The sequence below is a fragment of the Erpetoichthys calabaricus genome, chromosome 4 (genome assembly GCF_900747795.2).
Source record: "Erpetoichthys calabaricus chromosome 4, fErpCal1.3, whole genome shotgun sequence".
In the NCBI taxonomy this organism is placed as follows: Eukaryota; Metazoa; Chordata; class Cladistia; order Polypteriformes; family Polypteridae; genus Erpetoichthys; species Erpetoichthys calabaricus.
Window position 1 is genome coordinate 301,348,894 of NC_041397.2, and position 18,948 is coordinate 301,367,841.

Sequence of the window (18,948 nt, forward strand, 5' to 3'; positions counted from 1 at the left end):
ATCTGAGGAAAAATCCAGGTGGCCACAACAAAGTCAGGTGTGTTGCTCATTCAGTTTACATCATGATCCATACCAGAAAAAAAGCAGTTCAGGAAACAAGATGATGTTAAATTATTTTTGTAAAAGACAATGATCATACTATCTACTTTGTTTTAATTATTTTAAATTAAGATTTTTTTTCTCCTTTTCCCACTTTATAGGTATTATCACCTTTTCTACAAATAACTCACCATGTCCATTTCAAACTTCACTGATTTCAGAGTCCAGGAATTCATTATCTTTGGTTTTCCAGGATTCCAGGAAAGAGAAAACAAGAACACACTTTTTGCTATTTTCCTTACTGCTTACTTACTGATTTTACTTGGAAATCTTCTAATCCTCGTCATATTTGCATTTGACGAAGGTCTTCACATCCCCATGTATGTTCTAATTTCTAGTCTTGCTGTTGTTGACATCGCCATCTCCTCTACAACTGTTCCAAAAATGTTAGATGTCCTCAGTTTTGACAACTCCTTCATTTCCTTTGGAGGATGCCTTACACAGATGGGCTTCTATTTGGCCCTTGTCACGACAGAATCCTTTCTACTTGCAGTCATGGCCTATGACAGGTACTTAGCCATTTGCAATCCCCTGCATTATCCTTCTCTGATGAACAACAGGCTCGTTCTGAAGCAAATTGCTTGCTGTTGGACATTAGGAATAGTTGTTGGCCTGATTCTGGTTGGGTTAGCCCTACGACTGCCATTCTGTGGTCCTAATAAAGTGATTCACTGTTTCTGTGATCATTCGTCTGTGGTGAGACTGGCCTGTGCGGACATTGTGATCAACAACTACATGGGGTTAACTTTAGCAATGACTGTATTGTTTATTCCCCTCACCTACATCCTGTTTTCCTATATAAAGATAATTACATCAGTGCTGAAAATCAAAAGTGCTGAGGGTCGCCTGAAAGCCTTTTCCACATGCGGGACACACCTACTGATCATCAGTGTTTTTTTTCTCGCTGCTGCATTTGTCTACATCTCCTACAGAGTCCCTGGCACCTCTGCAGACGTGCGCATCATGGCCGCGGTGCTCCAGAATGTGACACCTCCTTTAATGAATCCCATCATTTACTGTCTAAGGAATAAAGAGATTAGGGGGAGCCTCGTGAAGACGTTTAGGAAGACTCGAATATTGCCAAACACCAGGAGCTTCACTTTCTAGGTGTGTTCTGCTGTTAATAGCATAGAATTTGGCATATTTGTGTGGTAAAACTCCTCCATTCACTTTGGAAATTTATCGGAATTCCATAAAAGAAACAAAAACTTTATAAATGACCTTCCAGAAATTCTATTTTTCTGTTGACTATTTATTTATTTATGTGCTTATGCTTTTATGTATTTGATACCAAAACCTTTTTTAATTGGTTTCACAAAACTATTGTCAGGTTTGTGAAAAATGTAGTTTTGTACTGTACATCTGTACCAAACACCACAATAGTGCATCTTGGGAACCATGGACAGCAGCCAAAAAAATATAGATATATGTTAATGCATACAGTATGTGTGTCTACAGGTGCTGGTCATAAAATTAGAATATCATGACACAGTTGATTTATTTCAGTAATTCCATTCAAAAAGTGAAACTTGTATATTAGATTCATTGATTACACACAGACTGATGTATTTCAAATGTTTATTTCTTTTAATGTTGATGATTATAACTGACAACTAATGAAAGTCCCAAATTCAGTATCTCGGAATATTAGAATATCAATTAAGACCAATGCAAAAAAAGGATTTTTAGAAATGTTGGCCAACTGAAAGGTATGAACATGAAAAGTATGAGCATGTACAGCACTCAATATTTAGTTGGGGCTCCTTTGGCCTGGATTACTGCAGCAATGCGGCGTGGCATGGAGTCGATCAGTCTGTGGCACTGCTCAGGTGTTATGAGAGCCCATGTTGCTCTGATAGTGGCCTTCAGCTCTTCTGAATTGTTGGGTCTGGCATATTGCATCTTCCCCTTCACAATACCCCATAGATTTTCTATGGGGTTAAGGTCAGGCGAGTTTGCTGGCCAATCAAGAACAGGGATACCATGGTCCTTAAACCAGGTACTGGTAGCTTTGGCACTGTGTGCAGGTGCCAGGTCCTGTTGGAAAATGAAATCTGCATCTCCATAAAGTTCGTCAGCAGCAGGAAGCATGAAGTGCTCTAAAATTTCCTGGTAGACAGCTGCGTTGACCTTGGACCTCAGAAAACACAATGGACCAACACCAGCAGATGACATGGCACCCCAAACCATCACTGACTGTGGAAACTTTACACTGGACCTCAAGCAACGTGGATTCTGTGCCTCTCCTCTCTTCCTCCAGACTCTGGGACCTTGATTTCCAAAGGAAATGCAAAATTTACTTTCATCAGAGAACATAACTTTGGACCACTCAGCAGCAGTCCAAAGGCGAGACGCTTCTGACGCTGTCTCTTGTTCAAGAGTGGCTTGACACAAGGAATGCGACAGCTGAAACCCATGTCTTGCATACGTCTGTGCGTGGTGGTTCTTGAAGCACTGACTCCAGCTGCAGTCCTCTCTTTGTGAATCTCCCCCACATTTTTGAATGGGTTTTGTTTCACAATCCTCTCCAGGGTGCGGTTATCCCTATTGCTTGTACACTTTTTTCTACCACATCTTGTCCTTCCCTTCGCCTCTCTATTAATGTGCTTGGACACAGAGCTCTGTGAACAGCCAGCCTCTTTAGCAATGACCTTTTGTGTCTTGCCCTCCTTGTGCAAGGTGTCAATGGTCGTCTTTTGGACAACTGTCAAGTCAGCAGTCTTCCCCATGATTGTGTAGCCTACAGAACTAGACTGAGAGACCATTTAAAGGCTTTTGCAGGTGTTTTGAGTTAATTAGCTGATTAGAGTGTGGCACCAGGAGTCTTCAATATTGAACCTTTTCACAATATTCTAATTTTCCGAGATACTGAATTTGGGACTTTCATTAGTTGTCAGTTATAATCATCAACATTAAAAGAAATAAACATTTGAAATACATCTGTCTGTGTGTAATGAATGAATCTAATATACAAGTTTCACTTTTTGAATGGAGTTACTGAAATAAAATAACTTTGTCATGATATTCTAATTTTATGACCAGCACCTGTATGTACAGTGCTTTCAGAGGGTCTTCAGACCCCTTTACTTTGTTCATATTTTGTTATGTTGCGGCCTTTAAATAAACACTTAAATTCATTTTTCCCTTGAATGGCAAAGTAAAAACAGGATTTCAGAAATTTTTGCAAATGTATTAAAAATAAAAACCTGAACTATCAGATTAACAGAAGCATTCGGACCTTTTACTCAACACTCAGTTGATACACCTTTGGCTGCCATTCCAGCCTGGATGTGACCAACTTCTCACACCTACATATGGGGATTTTCTGCCATTCTTCCCTGCAGATCCTTTCAAGCTCTGCCAGGTTGTATGGAGATTTTAAGTGGACAGTTGTTTTCAGGTCTCTCCAGAGATGTTTGGTTTGGTGTAAGTCCAGGATCTGGGTGGGCCACTCAACAATATTCATAAAGTTTGTTCCTAAACCACTCCTGTGTTGTCTTTGCTTTGTGCTTAAGGTCATTGTCCTGTTGGAACATGAAATTTTAGTTCAGTCTAAGGTCTAACGTGATCTGAGCAAGATTGCATTATGGATAACTCTTTATTTAGCTCTGTTCAACTCTCAATCAACCCAGTCTCTAACAAAAAAAAACAATCCCACACCATACATCACCATTGGAACAGTATTTCACAGGTGATAAGCAACGACCAGTTTCCAGGGGGCCTCATGTATTAACGGTGTGTACGCACAAAAATGTTGCGTACGCCCGTTTCCATGCTCATATTGCGATGTATAAAAACTAAACTTGGCATAAAGCCATGCACATTTTCACGCCAGGTCAATCAAATGCGTACGCAAGTTCTCCACTCAGTTTTGCAAACTGGCGGCACACAGCATCAAAGCAGTGCTACTGTTCCTATGTGGTTTCCCTTTATTTTTTAGATTTACATCCCTGACATGGCTTTATCAAATACCCTGAAATTAACTGCATATCGTTTATTAGTTTAAGGCATCTGATTGTAATCAACTTGTAACCATATAATGTTGCACAGAATGGCCAAACTATACCAAATACTATAGCTGCTTTAGTATTGTCACTGTCAGTGCACCACTGAGTATTTAACCCACGTAACTGAGTGTGGAATCACAGCTCTACAGCAGCTAATCATAAAGCTCTACCGCAGATTGTGTCAAGAACTGGAAGAAATATCGGGATACAGCTTCTAACACACGCTGCTTCAGCCATGCACACAGTCTATTTGAACTTCACCCATTCAGCAAACGCTTTAGAGCCTTTCCTGTAGGGACTTCGCGGTTCAGGAACAGTTTCATCCCAAGAGATATAAACGCACTCAGTCAGTCCATCAAGTGCTCCCAGTAGAACTGTTTGTACTTATAAGTACAATTACCTCACTGTAAACTTGCATTACAGTTGTAATATTGCACAAACTTTATATTTAATCACCTTCTTTCACAAAGTTGTCTTGTAAAAGTGAGTGGGTTCACATTTACATAGATGTATGTACTTGTACTACTACCCACACCTCCCACATTTCATTCCCACAATTTATTTTATTTTTGCTAACTTACAGCGGCTGTAATAAAGCTATTTAAAAAGTTATTACAAATTTCATTTAGAGAGCTGGTTTGTTTGTCAGCAGTGTGTGATCCAATAGTGATGCAGTTGCGGACACCTCTGCCTAGCCGGGCCCTAGGATCTAGTTGCGAATAAATTACTAAAAGTTATGCTAGACAGGAGGGGCCCACCTCAGGGCGCTGCACAGGGGCCTTCAATAAGCTGGCTACGCCACTGGCGGAACACATAGTTATATTCTACGCACAGGGACATCCACCGTAGCTCTTTGTCCTATTAAATTCTGACCATGCCTCATGCATTTGGACAAGTTTAATCATACACTTAAACCTCTATTTTCAAACTATTTGCTTTATACTTCACCATTGAAGGAACCTTTCTAACAACTGAATTAACATTTTTTCATGTGATGACTGGCACCTTGCACACATGTCTAAATGTTTTGCAGAGTAGAACTAAACAGATAAAAAGCGTATAATTCATTTTGCCAACATTAGAACAATCTAGACGAGAATAGGCCATTCAGTCATGTCTATTCTTAATCTTCTTTTGCTTAAACTGCAAAGTCTCAGCTCTTTTAATCTTTCCTCATAACTCATCCCCTGTAGCCCTGAATCAGCCTAGTCGCTCTTCTCTGGACATTTTCTAGTGCTGCTATGTCCTTTTTGTAGCCTGGAGACCCAAACTGCACCCAGGACTCCAGATGAGGCTTCACCAGTGTGTTATAAAGCTTGAGCAGAACCTCCTTGGACATGTACTCCTCACATCTAAGCGCTATATATCCTGACATTCTGTTAGGCTTTTTAATGGATTCTGAACACTAACACAACATGACTAATACAACTAATTGTTGGGCCAATTCAAAGTGAATATTATCTAATCCTATATGACCCAAAACTAAATCATTTGTAAAAGAATAAAAAGAATAAGAATTTATATTTCATTGTGAGAAACTGGCTTAAATTAAGGGAGTGCAGGTTTACATATGTGGTTGTGATAAGTATCATTTTCATTTGAGGATTTGTCCCAAACAACCAAGAAAATTGTATAAGATACAAAAATATTGAAAGGACAGAATTGAATGGTGTAGAGAAACAACTGGTGAGTGTAACTGCAAGCACTGTAATTGTTAGTGCAGCAGGTACAACTGCTGGTGAGCACTCACAGTGTGCCAGTATTGTTTGAGTGGGATTATAAGCATGAAAGAGGAGAAATGAAACAGTGGCAGTGAAAGTTCCTCCAACAATGAAGGACATTTTCAAAGGTATTCTCTGTGCAATTCCTTAGGAGTTGTCAAGGCTTTTGAACACTGCATTGCTCAGGCCTGTATTTAAATTTTTTTTCAATTTAATGCTTAATACTTGTGTGTGTACAGTACTCAAGTAGGTGAATGTGTGTAGGCCCACAGAGTCAATATGAACGGTACTGAAGTCTTGTAATCTTGAAATATTAAAATTTGAAATGTGAAGTAAATATATAAAGAAATTGCATAGATTTGGATTGGAACAGAAAAGTAATTCTTTTAGTGAGTTTAAATAAGTACCTGAAGAATTTCTGTACTACAGTGGCGCAGTGGTAGCGCTGCTACCTCGCAGTCAGGAGACCTGGGTTCACTCCCTGCGTGGAGTTTGCATGTTGTCCCCGTGTATGCGTGGGTTTCCTCCGGGTGCTCCGGTTTCCTCCCACAGTCCAAAGACTTGCAGGTTATGTGTATTGGTGATGCTAAATTGTCCCTAGTGTGTGCTTGGTGTGTGTGTGTGTGTGTGTCCTGCGGTGGGCTGGCACCCTAACTGGGGTTTGTTTCCTGCCTTGCGCCCTGTGTTGGCTGGGATTGGCTCCAGCAGACCCCCGTGACCCTGTATTAGGATATAGTGGGTTGGATAATGGATGGATTTCTGTGCTGGTGTTTAATGAATTGCTTTACTTTTTCCCTTTCTGTTAATAAATATTTTGCAATTTTGTACTTTATGCTGTTGTTTTTTTGGACTCTGCATTTTCACTTGGCACTGAAATCTACTGTATTAGTAAAGTAGGTAAGAGTTACTGAAGCATTTGAGAAGTCTTCTTCTTCTTTCGGCTGCTCCCATTTGGGGTCACCACAGTGAATCATCTATCCCTGTCTTCTTTTACATCATTTTCTGCCACACCAACTGCCTTCATGTCCTCCCTCACCATATCTATAAACCTCCTCTTTGGTCTTACTCTTGCCTGGCGATTCCATCCTCAACATTCTTTTCCCGATGTTCTCCTCATTTCTCCTCAGCACGTGCCCAATCTTAATCTCAATTTAGCCTCTCTTACTTTGTCACCAAACTGTTTCACCTGTGTTGTCCCTCTTATATACTCATTTCTAATCGTGTCTACCCTTGTTACTCTGAGCGAAAATAGTAGCATCTTCAACTCTGCCACTTCCAGCTTGTCTTTTCGTCAGTGCCATCGTTTCCAAACCATACAACAGAGCTGGTCTCATAAATGTCTTGTAGACCATCCCTTTCAGTCTTGCAGGTACTCTTCGTGGCTTGCACCACCACCATCTACTCAAAGTACCATGATGTTCCAACAATGATGGATGGATTAAAAGCCAGCAGTCTGTATGACCATCAGCATCAAGTGATTCCGTGAGAACACTAACTACAAAGAGGACTGTTTCATTTATGTTAGGTAGAATGCCCAGAGGGGACTGGGCGGTCTCGTGGCCTGGAACCCCTACAGATTTTATTTTTTCTCCAGCCTTGTGGAGTTTTTTTTTTTGTTTTTTCTGTCCACCCTGGCCATCGGACCTTACTCCTTTTCTATGTTAACTAATGTTGTCTTATTTTAATTTCTTATTTTGTCTGTTATTTTTCTTTTCTTCATTATGTAAAGCACTTTGAGCTACTTTTTGTATGAAAATGTGCTACATAAATAAATGTTGTTGTTGTTGTCTTCTATTACAAATCAGTCCTGTCACCCTTCTCCATCAGTCCACCCTGCCTGCACTCTCCTCTTCACCTCTCTGCTGCATTCTCTTTTGCTTTGGACTGTTGAACCAAGTATTTAAATTTGTCTGTCTTCACCACCTCTGCTACTTGCAGTTACATACTTCCACCACCTCCCTATCTATCTATCTATCTATCTTTCTCCTACTGACTCTCATTCCCCTTCTCTCCAGTGCATACCCCCACCTCTCCAGGTTCACCTCAACCTCCTGTCTACTCTCACTACAGATCACAATGTCATCTGCAAATGTCATAGTCCATGGAGACTCCTGTCTGACCTCATTTGTCAAGCTGTCCATCACCACTGCAAAAAGGAAAGGGCTTAGCGCCAATCCTTGATGTAATCCCATTCTCACCTTGAACCAGGCTGTCATTCCTACCGCATACCTCACCACAGTCATACTGTCCTCATACATATCCTGCACCACCCTCACATACATTTCTGCTACTCCCGACTTCCTCATACAGTACCATGACTCCTCTATGGGCACCCTGTCATATGCTTTCTCTAAGTCCACAAACACACAATGCAGTTCCTTCAGACTCTCTCTATACTTCTCCATCGACACTCTTAATGCAAACATTGCATGGGCATGAGACCATATTACTTCTCACAGATCGCTACCTGTCCTCTCAGCCTCGCACCCATCATTCTTTCTCATATCTTCATGGTGTGGCTGATCATTTTCATATCCCTGTAGTTACTGACACATCTCCCTTATTCTTGAAAACTGGTACTAATATACTTCTCCACTCTTTAAGCATCTCCTCACTTTTCAAGATTTTGTTAAACAATCTAGTTAGAAACTCTACTGCCATCTCACATAAACATCTCCATGACTCCACTGGTATATCATCCAGGCCAACTGCTATTCCACTTTCCATCCTCGACATAGCTTCCATCATTTCAGCCTTGCTGATCCCTGGGACTTCATGATTTACTATCTCCACTTCATCCAACCTACACTCTCATTTTCTATATTCATAAGTTCTTCAAAGTACTCGTTCCACCTTTTCAACACACTCTCCCCACTTCTCAGCAAATTTCCATCTGCATCCTTTATTATCCTGACCTGCAGCACGTCCTTACCCACTTTGTCCCTCTGCCTGGCCAATCGGTACAAGTGCTTTTCTCCTTCCTTTGTGTCCTACTTCTCATGTAGCTTGACATACATTTTTTCCTTAGCCTTCACCACCTCTCTCTTCACCTTTCACCGTATCTCTTTGTACATCTGTCTGCTTTTGTCATCTCTCTAGTTATCCCAATTCTTTCCTGCTAACCTCTTCCTCTTTATGTAGTTCTTCATTCCACCACCAAGTCTCTTTGTCTTCCTTCCTCTGTCCATACGTCACACCAAGCACCTTCATAGCGCTCTCTCTGTTACCTCTTCAGCTATGGTGTTCCAATCATCGATCATGCTTTAACTAACATCCAGCACATGTCTGACTTCCTCCCTGAATTTCACAAAATCGTCTTTCTCTTTCATCTTCCACCACATGATCTTTATTTCCATCCTCACTCTCTAACTATTTTACACCTTGAAATTCATTCTGCATATCACCAGGTGATGCTGTCTAGCTACATTATCCCCTGCCACCACCTTATAGTCTCTAATCTACAGTCTCTAATTCACATTGCATCTCCTACATAGGACATATTGTGTGCACCTTTCTCCACTCTTTTCCATCACACTGTGTTCCTCCTTCTTCCTAAATTACATATTCACCACCGCCATTTTCATCCTTTTTGCAAAGTCAACTACCTTCTGCCTTTCTACATTTCATTCTTTAGCGCCATACCTACCCATCACCTCCTCATCCCCACTGTTCCCTTTGTTAACATACCCACTAAGATCCTCTCCAATCGCCCCTTTTATCTCTTTCAGTATACTCTCCACCATTTTGTCGAACTAACTCCAGAAATCTTCTTTCTCCTCCTTCTCACATCCCACTTGCGGAGCGTATGTGCTGATGACATTTAACATTACACCTTCGATTTCCAACTTTATGCTCATCACTTTGTCAGACATTCTCTTTACCTCCAAAACAATCCTATCATAGTCTCCTTTACAATTACCCCTACCCCATTTCCCTTCCCGTCCACACAATGGTAAAACAGTTTGCATCCACCTCCGATGCGTTTGGCCTTACTCCCTTTCTACTTGGTCTCCTGTACACACAGTACATCTACCTTCCTCCACTCTATCGTATCAGCCAATTGTCTCCCTTTACCAGTCATAGTGCCAACATTCAAAGTTACGACTCTGAACTCCACACTCTTTCCCATCTTCCTCTTCCTCTTTGAACCTGCTTTCCCCTTTTTGTTGTCTTCACCTTCTTCATCCAACAGTAGTACAGTTTCCTCTGATATCTTGCTGGTCAGCAGTATCGGTGGCAGTCATTGGTAACCCGGGCCTCATCCGATCCAGTACAGACATTCTGTTTCTTATCTGCATGTTTGATTTGGCACACGATTTATGCCAGATGCCCCTCCTGACGCAACCCTGCCCAACTTATTTGGGTTAATACTTCTTCAGGAATGCTGGAGTATAAAATATTATCTATTTGTTAAAAATGTTGCACAGAAAAAGGGATTCATCAGTTGATGGGGTGAAATCAATTAACAGACTGGCACAATTAATGTTTAAATGCTATTAATGTTTAAATCCACGACTGTTCTTAAGAGGAGTCCAAAGAGGTGTACCACAGCCCTCATCAATGCAATAAGTATTTATGAGCACACGAACCCTACCACTGATTTCAACGAAAAGTGTTATTCAGCGCAGCATAGATTTGGCACATTGAAACCCTCATTCCTAAAGCCCTTAGTAAGGTTTTCCAGAACAGGTGATGCTGGTGAACTTCACGATCACAGCCTGGTGATGGCATCGTCCAAATCTAAGATGTAAATAATTTGAACACCGCAAAATACCAATGTCTTTTAGGATATTCCAGTCCAACTATTTCCTTGGTTTTCCTCCTGACATGCAGTGTGAATTGTGGGACCTCCTATACAGAGGTGTGTGCCTTCCTAAATGATATCCAATCAATGCAGTTTGCCACAGGGGGACTCCAATCAAGTTCTAGACACATGTCAAGGATAATTAAAGCAAACAGGATACCCCTGACCACAATTTGGAGTGTCACAGCAAAGGGTCTGAAAACTTACAAATGAGATATTTCAGTTTCAGGTTTGTAATAAATTTACAAACCTTCCTGAAAGCATGTTTTCACTTTGTAATTATGTGTTATTGAGTGAGGGTTGATGGGCAAAAATGGCAAATTTATTAATTTAAAATTAAATCTACAACACAATAAAATGTGCAGAAAGTGGGGAGTCTGAATACTTTCTGAACTGTCATTGTATACATTAATTCTCAGATATGTATACATTTATAATCCTTTTTAAACTGCATGTGTAAAGTCCCGTAGAGTGATAATTTAAGAAAACGAAGTGATAATTTAAGTAAAGTGGATAAAACCGTGGCTAAGCTGTATTTATGCTACTTTAATATTACAGATACAAAGTGTGCAGTATTAGATGATGAGCGGTGTATCCCCTTTGTCTAAAGTAGTGTCAGCTTCTTTTGTCTCTAGGTGGTTATGAATTGTTTGGTTTATCGTTCCATTCTTATATTTTCCACAGGGACCCTGCCTTAATGGCGTCCTTAGTGGCAGAGTAATATCACAGTAATTAGACTTGCTTCTTTAATTAAGCTGCTGTTTTTTCTATTTTCTTTCCTTTTTTATACTCTTGAAAAAGCATAAAAAGTGTCCACTTTTACATTGCATCGTGTATGGCTTTTGAGGAGATGCTGGGGGACAAAAGACTGGTATGTAGATTTACTAATATTATGAGATGGAATTGTGTTGTCTTACTGTCAGAAAAAGCAAAGCACAATGAAAATGGAAGAAGTCATCATAGGTTTTTTTTTGTTCTTTGTAGCATGTTGGCCTAATTTATAAGTCGAGGCTTTCCTGGTATTTAACAATCTGCATGTAACTGGTGGCTAAACACTCTGCGACAGATGTAGCCCTCAAATTCAACAAGCACACGCACTCTCAGAGCCTTTGCTGTGTTAGTGGCATAATGATGACAGCACCTCCACTACGTGGAGTAATCCTTTATCTTTTAGTTTTATGTTCACTTTTAACAAAACAATACTTCATTATTTATAGCCATGTGGGCTTATTTCACACACACACACAACAAAACAGAATTATATTTGCTTGTATTCTTGTGATTTTTGCTTATCTATTGATAATCTTAACTGGTCTTAATCTATAATAAAAATAACTTTATTTGTCCCTGTGAGGGAATTTTACTGAATCTCTTTAAATAAATAAATATATATATATATAGGAGCGGCATGGTGGCGCAGTGGTAGCACTGCTGCCTTGCAGTTAGGAGACCCGTGTTCACTTCCCTGGTCCTCCCTGTGTGGAGTTTGCATGTTCTCCCCGTGTCTGCGTGGGTTTCCTCCGGGCGCTCCGGTTTCCTCCCACAGTCCAAAGACATGCAGGTTAGGTGGATTGGCGATTCTAAATTGGCCCTAGTGTGTGCTTGGTGTGTGGGTGTGTTTGTGTGTGCCCTGCGGTGGGTTGGCACCCTGCCCGGGATTGGTTCCTGCCTTGTGCCCTGTGTTGGCTGGGACTGGCTCCAGCAGACCCCCGTGACCCTGTGTTCGGATTCAGCGGGTTGGAAAATGGATGGATGGATATATATATATATATATATATATATATATATATATATATTTACACATATATATATATATACATCCACACTATGGTCTGGACACACACCCAAATGACTATAAAGCAAGAAAATAAAAAAAGAATTATGCAGACATATTGCTGATTGTATAAAGGACCCCCAGCTGTGTTTCTTCACACACACACACTGCTTAATAATTCATTGGCTGAAACTCCTCAGTGTTGGTGTGTCAGAGAGAGGATGTACAGCATCATTCATAATGGCACTCGGTTTTGTTTTAATTCCAACCCTTGCTACAACTCTCCAGGGGGTATACATTTAACCTAACCCCAATGAGAGTAATAAAGGGGTATTGGAAGTCTGAGACCTTCTAATTTCCCCTTCAAACCTTATAAAAGCTTCAAAACCAAAAGTGTGGAGTTTCTCTGAAAATAAATTTTAAAAAATGTTAGGGTTTTATAAATCACTTATTTCACATTTTACTGGGATTGCAGGAGAATGGGTTTAAAAAATAAGTTCAGAAAAAGGGTCATCATTAGGAGGTTTCCATTATAATTTAGCCTGCTCTACTCTTGACATGAGGTGCTTCTGCCTTCTGTGTTCTTAGCTGCAGCTGCAGCACTCGCAAGTGGCAGGGTGGCATGAAAGACATTCGGCTTGGCCGATCTCCACTCCCTTAAAATAAAGAAAATGCTGCTTGTAAATTGTGAGGTTTCTTTTAAAAAAACATAAAATAAGAAAGTGACCAAAAGAAAGAAATTTTAACTGCTGTCGAAGCTGGCAACAGCACCACAATGGCAAATTGGCAGGTTTGCCTCTCTCGTACAGCATGACAATTCTTCAGAAATACAAGGTGGCATGATTTCTGGTTGTAAATTATGTTACATTTATAATGAAATTAGTCTATTTAAGATATTCATATCCTCAGTGCTACGATTCACTAACAGAACCACCTGATTATTGTGGGGTATTTCTTACACTGCCTAACCCAAATCCAAATTCACAGATCACCTTCATTGCAAGGACTGATTAGCGCTGCTGCCTCTGGTACTTTCATTTTTCACCAACATCTCTGATTTCTGCTATACCTTCTGCTTCTCATTGGGAACTCGAATTGGAACAGTGTGGGTCAATGTACTCTATGAAGGATTAGGATGCCATTCACGGTTGGTTCTGTCTTGAGTCTGATTGGACAGAAGACACACCAGATTTTTAATTTAATCCATTCACTTGCAGAACCCTTAAGTCCATTTAAAGGAAATGTTCTTCTTTCTTAGCCTTTATTTCGTGGCACAAGGTTTGCTTTTTTGGAATATCACTGCCTATTTGCTCAGGTTAAGGGTGTCTTCAGTTGTCGGATATGTTCTTTCAGTTGATTGAGTCATCATTTGTGTGCGTCCTTTATATATATATATATATATATATATATATATATATATATATATATGGGCAGCACGGTGGCGCAGTGGGTAGCGCTGCTGCCTCGCAGTTGGGAGACCTGGGGACCTGGGTTCGCTTCCCGGGTCCTCCCTGCGTGGAGTTTGCATGTTCTCCCCGTGTCTGCGTGGGTTTCCTCCGGGCGCTCCGGTTTCCTCCCACAGTCCAAAGACATGCAGGTTAGGTGGATTGGCGATTCTACATTGGCCCTAGTGTGTGCTTGGTGTGTGGGTGTGTTTGTGTGTGTCCTGCGGTGGGTTGGCACCCTACCCGGGATTGGTTCCTGCCTTGTGCCCTGTGTTGGCTGGGATTGGCTCCAGCAGACCCCCGTGACCCTGTGTTCGGATTCAGCGGGTTGGAAAATGGATGGATGGATATATATATTGATACATACACACACACACACACATATATATACATATACTATATCCATCCATTATCCAACCTGCTATATCCTAACTACAGGGTCACGGGGGTCTGCTGGAGCCAATCCCAGCCAACACAGGACGCAAGATAGGGAACAAACCCCGGGCAGGGTGCCAGCCCACCGCAGTATATACTATATATATATATATATATATATATATATATATACTAGGGGGCTTTGCCCCCTGCTCACTTCACTCACCAACCCCTTCGTCCCCCCCCCGCCAGTGCTACACGCTGTTGTAAAGAGGGGGGCTGAACACATCCCAAGGTAACGCAGCCGCTCCTCTGAAACCCCTCTTAAACGGTGATACAATGGGGAACAAATACATTTCTTTTTAACTCGTCTTTGCTCGATCAGCTGCTGGCTTGCTGCTGCTGCCATGCCATGTGATGTGTACTTCGCTCGCATACCCCTTCATCCCTGCCAGTGCTATGCGCCATTGTAAAGAGGGAGGCTGAACACAGACCAAGGAGACGCAGTTGCTCCTCAAAACCCCTCTTAATCAGTGATATTTTTTCCTACTTCCATTATCTCTAACCTGCTCTGCATGTGCATCATGGGACTTGCTTCCAAAGGTTGTAAGTATGACGTGACTTGTCCATCTCGCAGGAAGTGGAAGTGTCTCTCTGTCACTCTTCAAAAGATCTCTGTTCAAAAGATTATGTCTCGTCACCGGAAGTGTCTCGACGCAAGATTTTTTTATATATATATATATATATATATATATATATATATATCATTATTGGGTGTAGTATTCTTTTAATTGGAAGTGAACAAAATTTAATTAAAGGAGTACGCCAAACAAAAATTATTTTTTTCGTTACTTACCCCATGTAGTTTGTACTAAAATTTCTTAATCTCATGTTTTCACAGATTTCAAATGTAATCTGACATAATGGACACCTATGAAGGCCAGCTTTGGACTATAGCAGAAAATGTGAAAAACACCCATGAAGAAAATCTTAAATTACTTGTATTGCATAATCTTCATGTCAAGTCATCCAGTCGTAGGCTCACAATGTGCTAAATGCACACCTGTTTTGCTAAATTATTGCTTCAGGAAAATCCGAGCAGAGGTTCACACTAGAATGAGCTTTTCAATTGAAGGTAGGTCTCTTGACCAATGAATAAGCGTGAGAGGTGGGTCTTTAATTTAAAAGCTTGAGCCTCCTCTGTATGCACTCCTCTGATTTTCTAAAGGTAGTTCCTTAACAATATTTTAGTAAAAAAAATAAATGCGTTTCGCCTGTGGTGAGCATACTAGTGGAAGACTTGAAACGTGGATTATGTGACATATGGAATGTGGTGCTTTTTTCATGTATGTTATTGATACTGTTTGCTGTGGTCCAGTGTTGGTCTCCATATATGCCCAATCTGTAAGAAAGTTTGTTATTGTTAGTTTCCATGAAAATATGGAATTCAAATATTTTTCTCAACTATCGCTGGAATCCATATGGGCAAAATAACATGTAAAAATGTATCAGTTTTTATTGGAATATTCCTTTAAGTAATAAATAAATTTAATTTCATAGTCACATGACATTGTGCTCCACTTTTTGGCTTTGCTAGCTCATGGCTTAAGATATCCAGGCTCAAATCTCAGTGCCCTCATTGTCGTTGTAGACATCAAGTGGCCTGGCATACGTGAGTGTGCCACATGAGTAGATGTTTCCTACCTGATGGGGAATGAGAAATGAGCTGTCTATGACACTCAATTAGAACAAGTAAGTTCAAGCAATGAAAGGATAGATTGATGTTCCTTTAGTGGCACTTTTTATAACATTAATCCTGTAATAGATAGATAGATAGATAGATAGATAGATAGATAGATAGATAGATAGATAGATAGATAGATAGATAGATAGATAGATAGATAGATAGATAGATAGATAGATACTTTATTAATCCCAAGGCAGTAACATACTGATAAAGAAAATATTAAATTAAAGAGTGATAACAATGCAGGTATACAGACAGACAATAACTTTGAATAATGTTAACATTTGTGTTAACGTTAATGTTTACTTTTATTTAATAATATCTGAAAAAAAATCAAAGTAATACATATTGTACTTTTTAATTTTTTTTCTTTTCCTTTTTTTATTCTTTCATCTCTTAGGCCAATAGAAAACACTTTGGGGAGTGAATTCCAAAAACCAGCATGTCCAGCTGGAACCAGTCAAATTTCCGAGTTCCGGAATTTATTCTTGTTGGGTTCCCCGGTTTCCAGGATAAAGAAAGCAAGAACATCCTGCTGTCCATCTTCCTGATGATTTATCTTCTGATTCTACTGGGAAACGTTCTCATCATTGTCATCCTTTCACTGGACGAGGGTCTATACATTCCCATGTATTTGCTTATATTAAATCTTGCTGTTCTAGACATAGCAATCTCAACTACGACTATCCCAAAATTGATATCTGCCCTTCTCTTTAATGACAATATCATTAGCTTTGCGGGATGTTTTATTCAGATGGGTTGCTGGTTAGGTATTCTGACTGCAACTTCTTTTCTTCTGGCACTCATGGCGTATGACAGATATTTAGCCATTTGTAGCCCTCTGCACTACCCTGCCATAATGAGTAACAGTCTGGCCATGAAGCAAAGCCTTTTTTGTTGGTTAGCTGGATTAGTGGTTGGTGGGTTCCTAGTTATTCTGGCTCTGCGACTACCATTTTGTGGGCCAAATAAAATAATCCACTGCTATTGCGATCATTCGTCTGTGCTCAGATTGGCCTGTGCAGACACTGTGATTAACAATTACCTGGGTCTGGCGATTGCCTTGTGTATATTGATTTTACCCTTGCTGTATATCTTCTTTTCCTACTTTAAAATTGTCATGGCAGTCATCAAGATCACCACCTCTGAAGGACGTTTGAAAGCCTTTTCCACATGCGGGACACATCTGCTCATCATTTCTGTCTTCTTCCTCCTGACTATCTTCATCGCATTGTCCTACCGAATTCCTGGCATATCTGCAGATTCACGTATCATGGTGTCTTTGCTTCAGAGTGTAATCCCTCCTTTAGCAAATCCCTTTATTTACTGCTTCAAGTCAAAAGAGATCAGAGGCAGCCTGGAGAAAACTGTCAAGAGAAGCACAATATTACCAAGAAGGTCCTGAGCGGCACTTTCAGGTGTCAAATGCCCAGCTCGGCATCCTTGGGGGGGGTATGGGGTGGTTTGGACTATGTCATATTGCTGGTAGTAATTCAATCTGAATGTGAGAACTCTCCACATTTAAATAAAAGGAACTGGGGGATCATAAACACCTGAAACAAAGTGTTCAGAGGGTGGGAATGAAGCAGAACGGGCTAATAAATGGAAGAAATTAACAATATCAATGTTTTTATTTTCATAACGTATGACATTACACAAATCCAGCTGTTTGCTCACAGCTTATATTACATAGCTGTTATACTTTCTAAATATGTCAATGTGAATCATGTACTGTGCACCCACAGTTAGCTAGAAATGTGAAAATTAACTGTTATAAATAAAGACCACTTTAGTAATTTGTAGTGACCTGGGGCCTCATGCATAACGCCATGCGTAGAACTCACACTATAATGTGACGTAAGCACAAAAGCGGAAATGTACTTATGCACAAAAAAATCCAGATGCAGGAATCTGTGCATTCGCCAACTTCCATGTTCTTCCTCTCCATAAATCCCGATCAGCATGAAAAGTAACGCACGTGCACGCGCCTGTTGTCCCGCCCCAACTCCTCCCAGAATTACGCCTCTTTGAATATGCAAATCAATAAAAATAGCCCTTAAGCTCAGCCTTCTGTTAAAATACAATGGCAGAAGCACGGGGGAAAATATAAGAATTTCAGCGAATACCAAGTGAAGGCAAAGAAAAACATACTATTTGTTGGTTTAAACAGTGATATAATCAACAAAAGGAAGTTGATCGAGTGACAGAGTGTCGGAGAAACTCGAAAACTCAAGTTCACAAAGTCACACAGTGCCCGAAATAAAAAAGAAGTTGTCACACATCAAAGTCGCTGTGAAAAGGCGAGTTGTAGCCCACCGTCTGAGTGTCATATGAAAGCTTATTAGGGCACAGACAAAAAAAATAGGCACACAGTGGGGAAAAAAGCACGAAATGTCAACTTTAATCTTGAAATTTCCACTTTAATCACGTAGTTGATTTTGCCATTAAAGTAGAACATCATAAACTTCATCTTTAAATCGTTTAATTTACTTGTTTCTTAAATCCCATCGTAACTAAAGTTGCACGTTACACACTTTGTTTTGTATTTGATCTTCTATGTGCTCTATGTGTGATTGAATCACTATGTGCTTCTTAAAAGGGCTTTCTCTTTCTCCGACAGAATCCATTGCATTCATGATATTACAGCTCTCTGAGTAATTAAAATACTGAGATGTATATGTGATATCTTTTTCATGATGATAGGAATGAAAGCATGTTGTTAAACATGGGAACACGGTGGTGCAGTGCTTGTTCATGTCTCACGCAAGATGCTTGCTGCGCCATGTGTGACCTTCAATGAAATAATTTATCACAGTAATACTGTCTCTTTCAAATGTACTAACCTCCAATTCTTGTCCTTACTTTTCTTTCTCCAAATACCCAATCGCCACACAATCAGCTCTGTAATAGACGTTAAGCCATTTGTAAGCTTAGAACGATGATTCTTCAAAAACTTTAAGGAACATTGAAATATCT

At 40.2% G+C, this 18,948-nt stretch overlaps 2 protein-coding genes across 2 annotated transcripts; both read left to right on the plus strand.

Moving 5' to 3' along the window:
* The first annotated feature begins 231 nt into the window (after positions 1 to 231).
* Positions 232 to 1,206, plus strand: LOC114651269 (putative gustatory receptor clone PTE03). Its single transcript, XM_028801211.2, has one exon. It carries the CDS (start codon positions 232 to 234, stop codon positions 1,204 to 1,206), a length of 975 nt encoding a protein of 324 aa, XP_028657044.2.
* Positions 1,207 to 16,379: 15,173 nt separating this feature from the next.
* LOC127527680 (olfactory receptor 10A3-like) lies at positions 16,380 to 17,423 on the plus strand. The gene has a single exon (XM_051927253.1). It carries the CDS (start codon positions 16,415 to 16,417, stop codon positions 17,375 to 17,377), a length of 963 nt encoding a protein of 320 aa, XP_051783213.1. The 5' UTR covers positions 16,380 to 16,414; the 3' UTR covers positions 17,378 to 17,423.
* Positions 17,424 to 18,948: the final 1,525 nt, after the last annotated feature.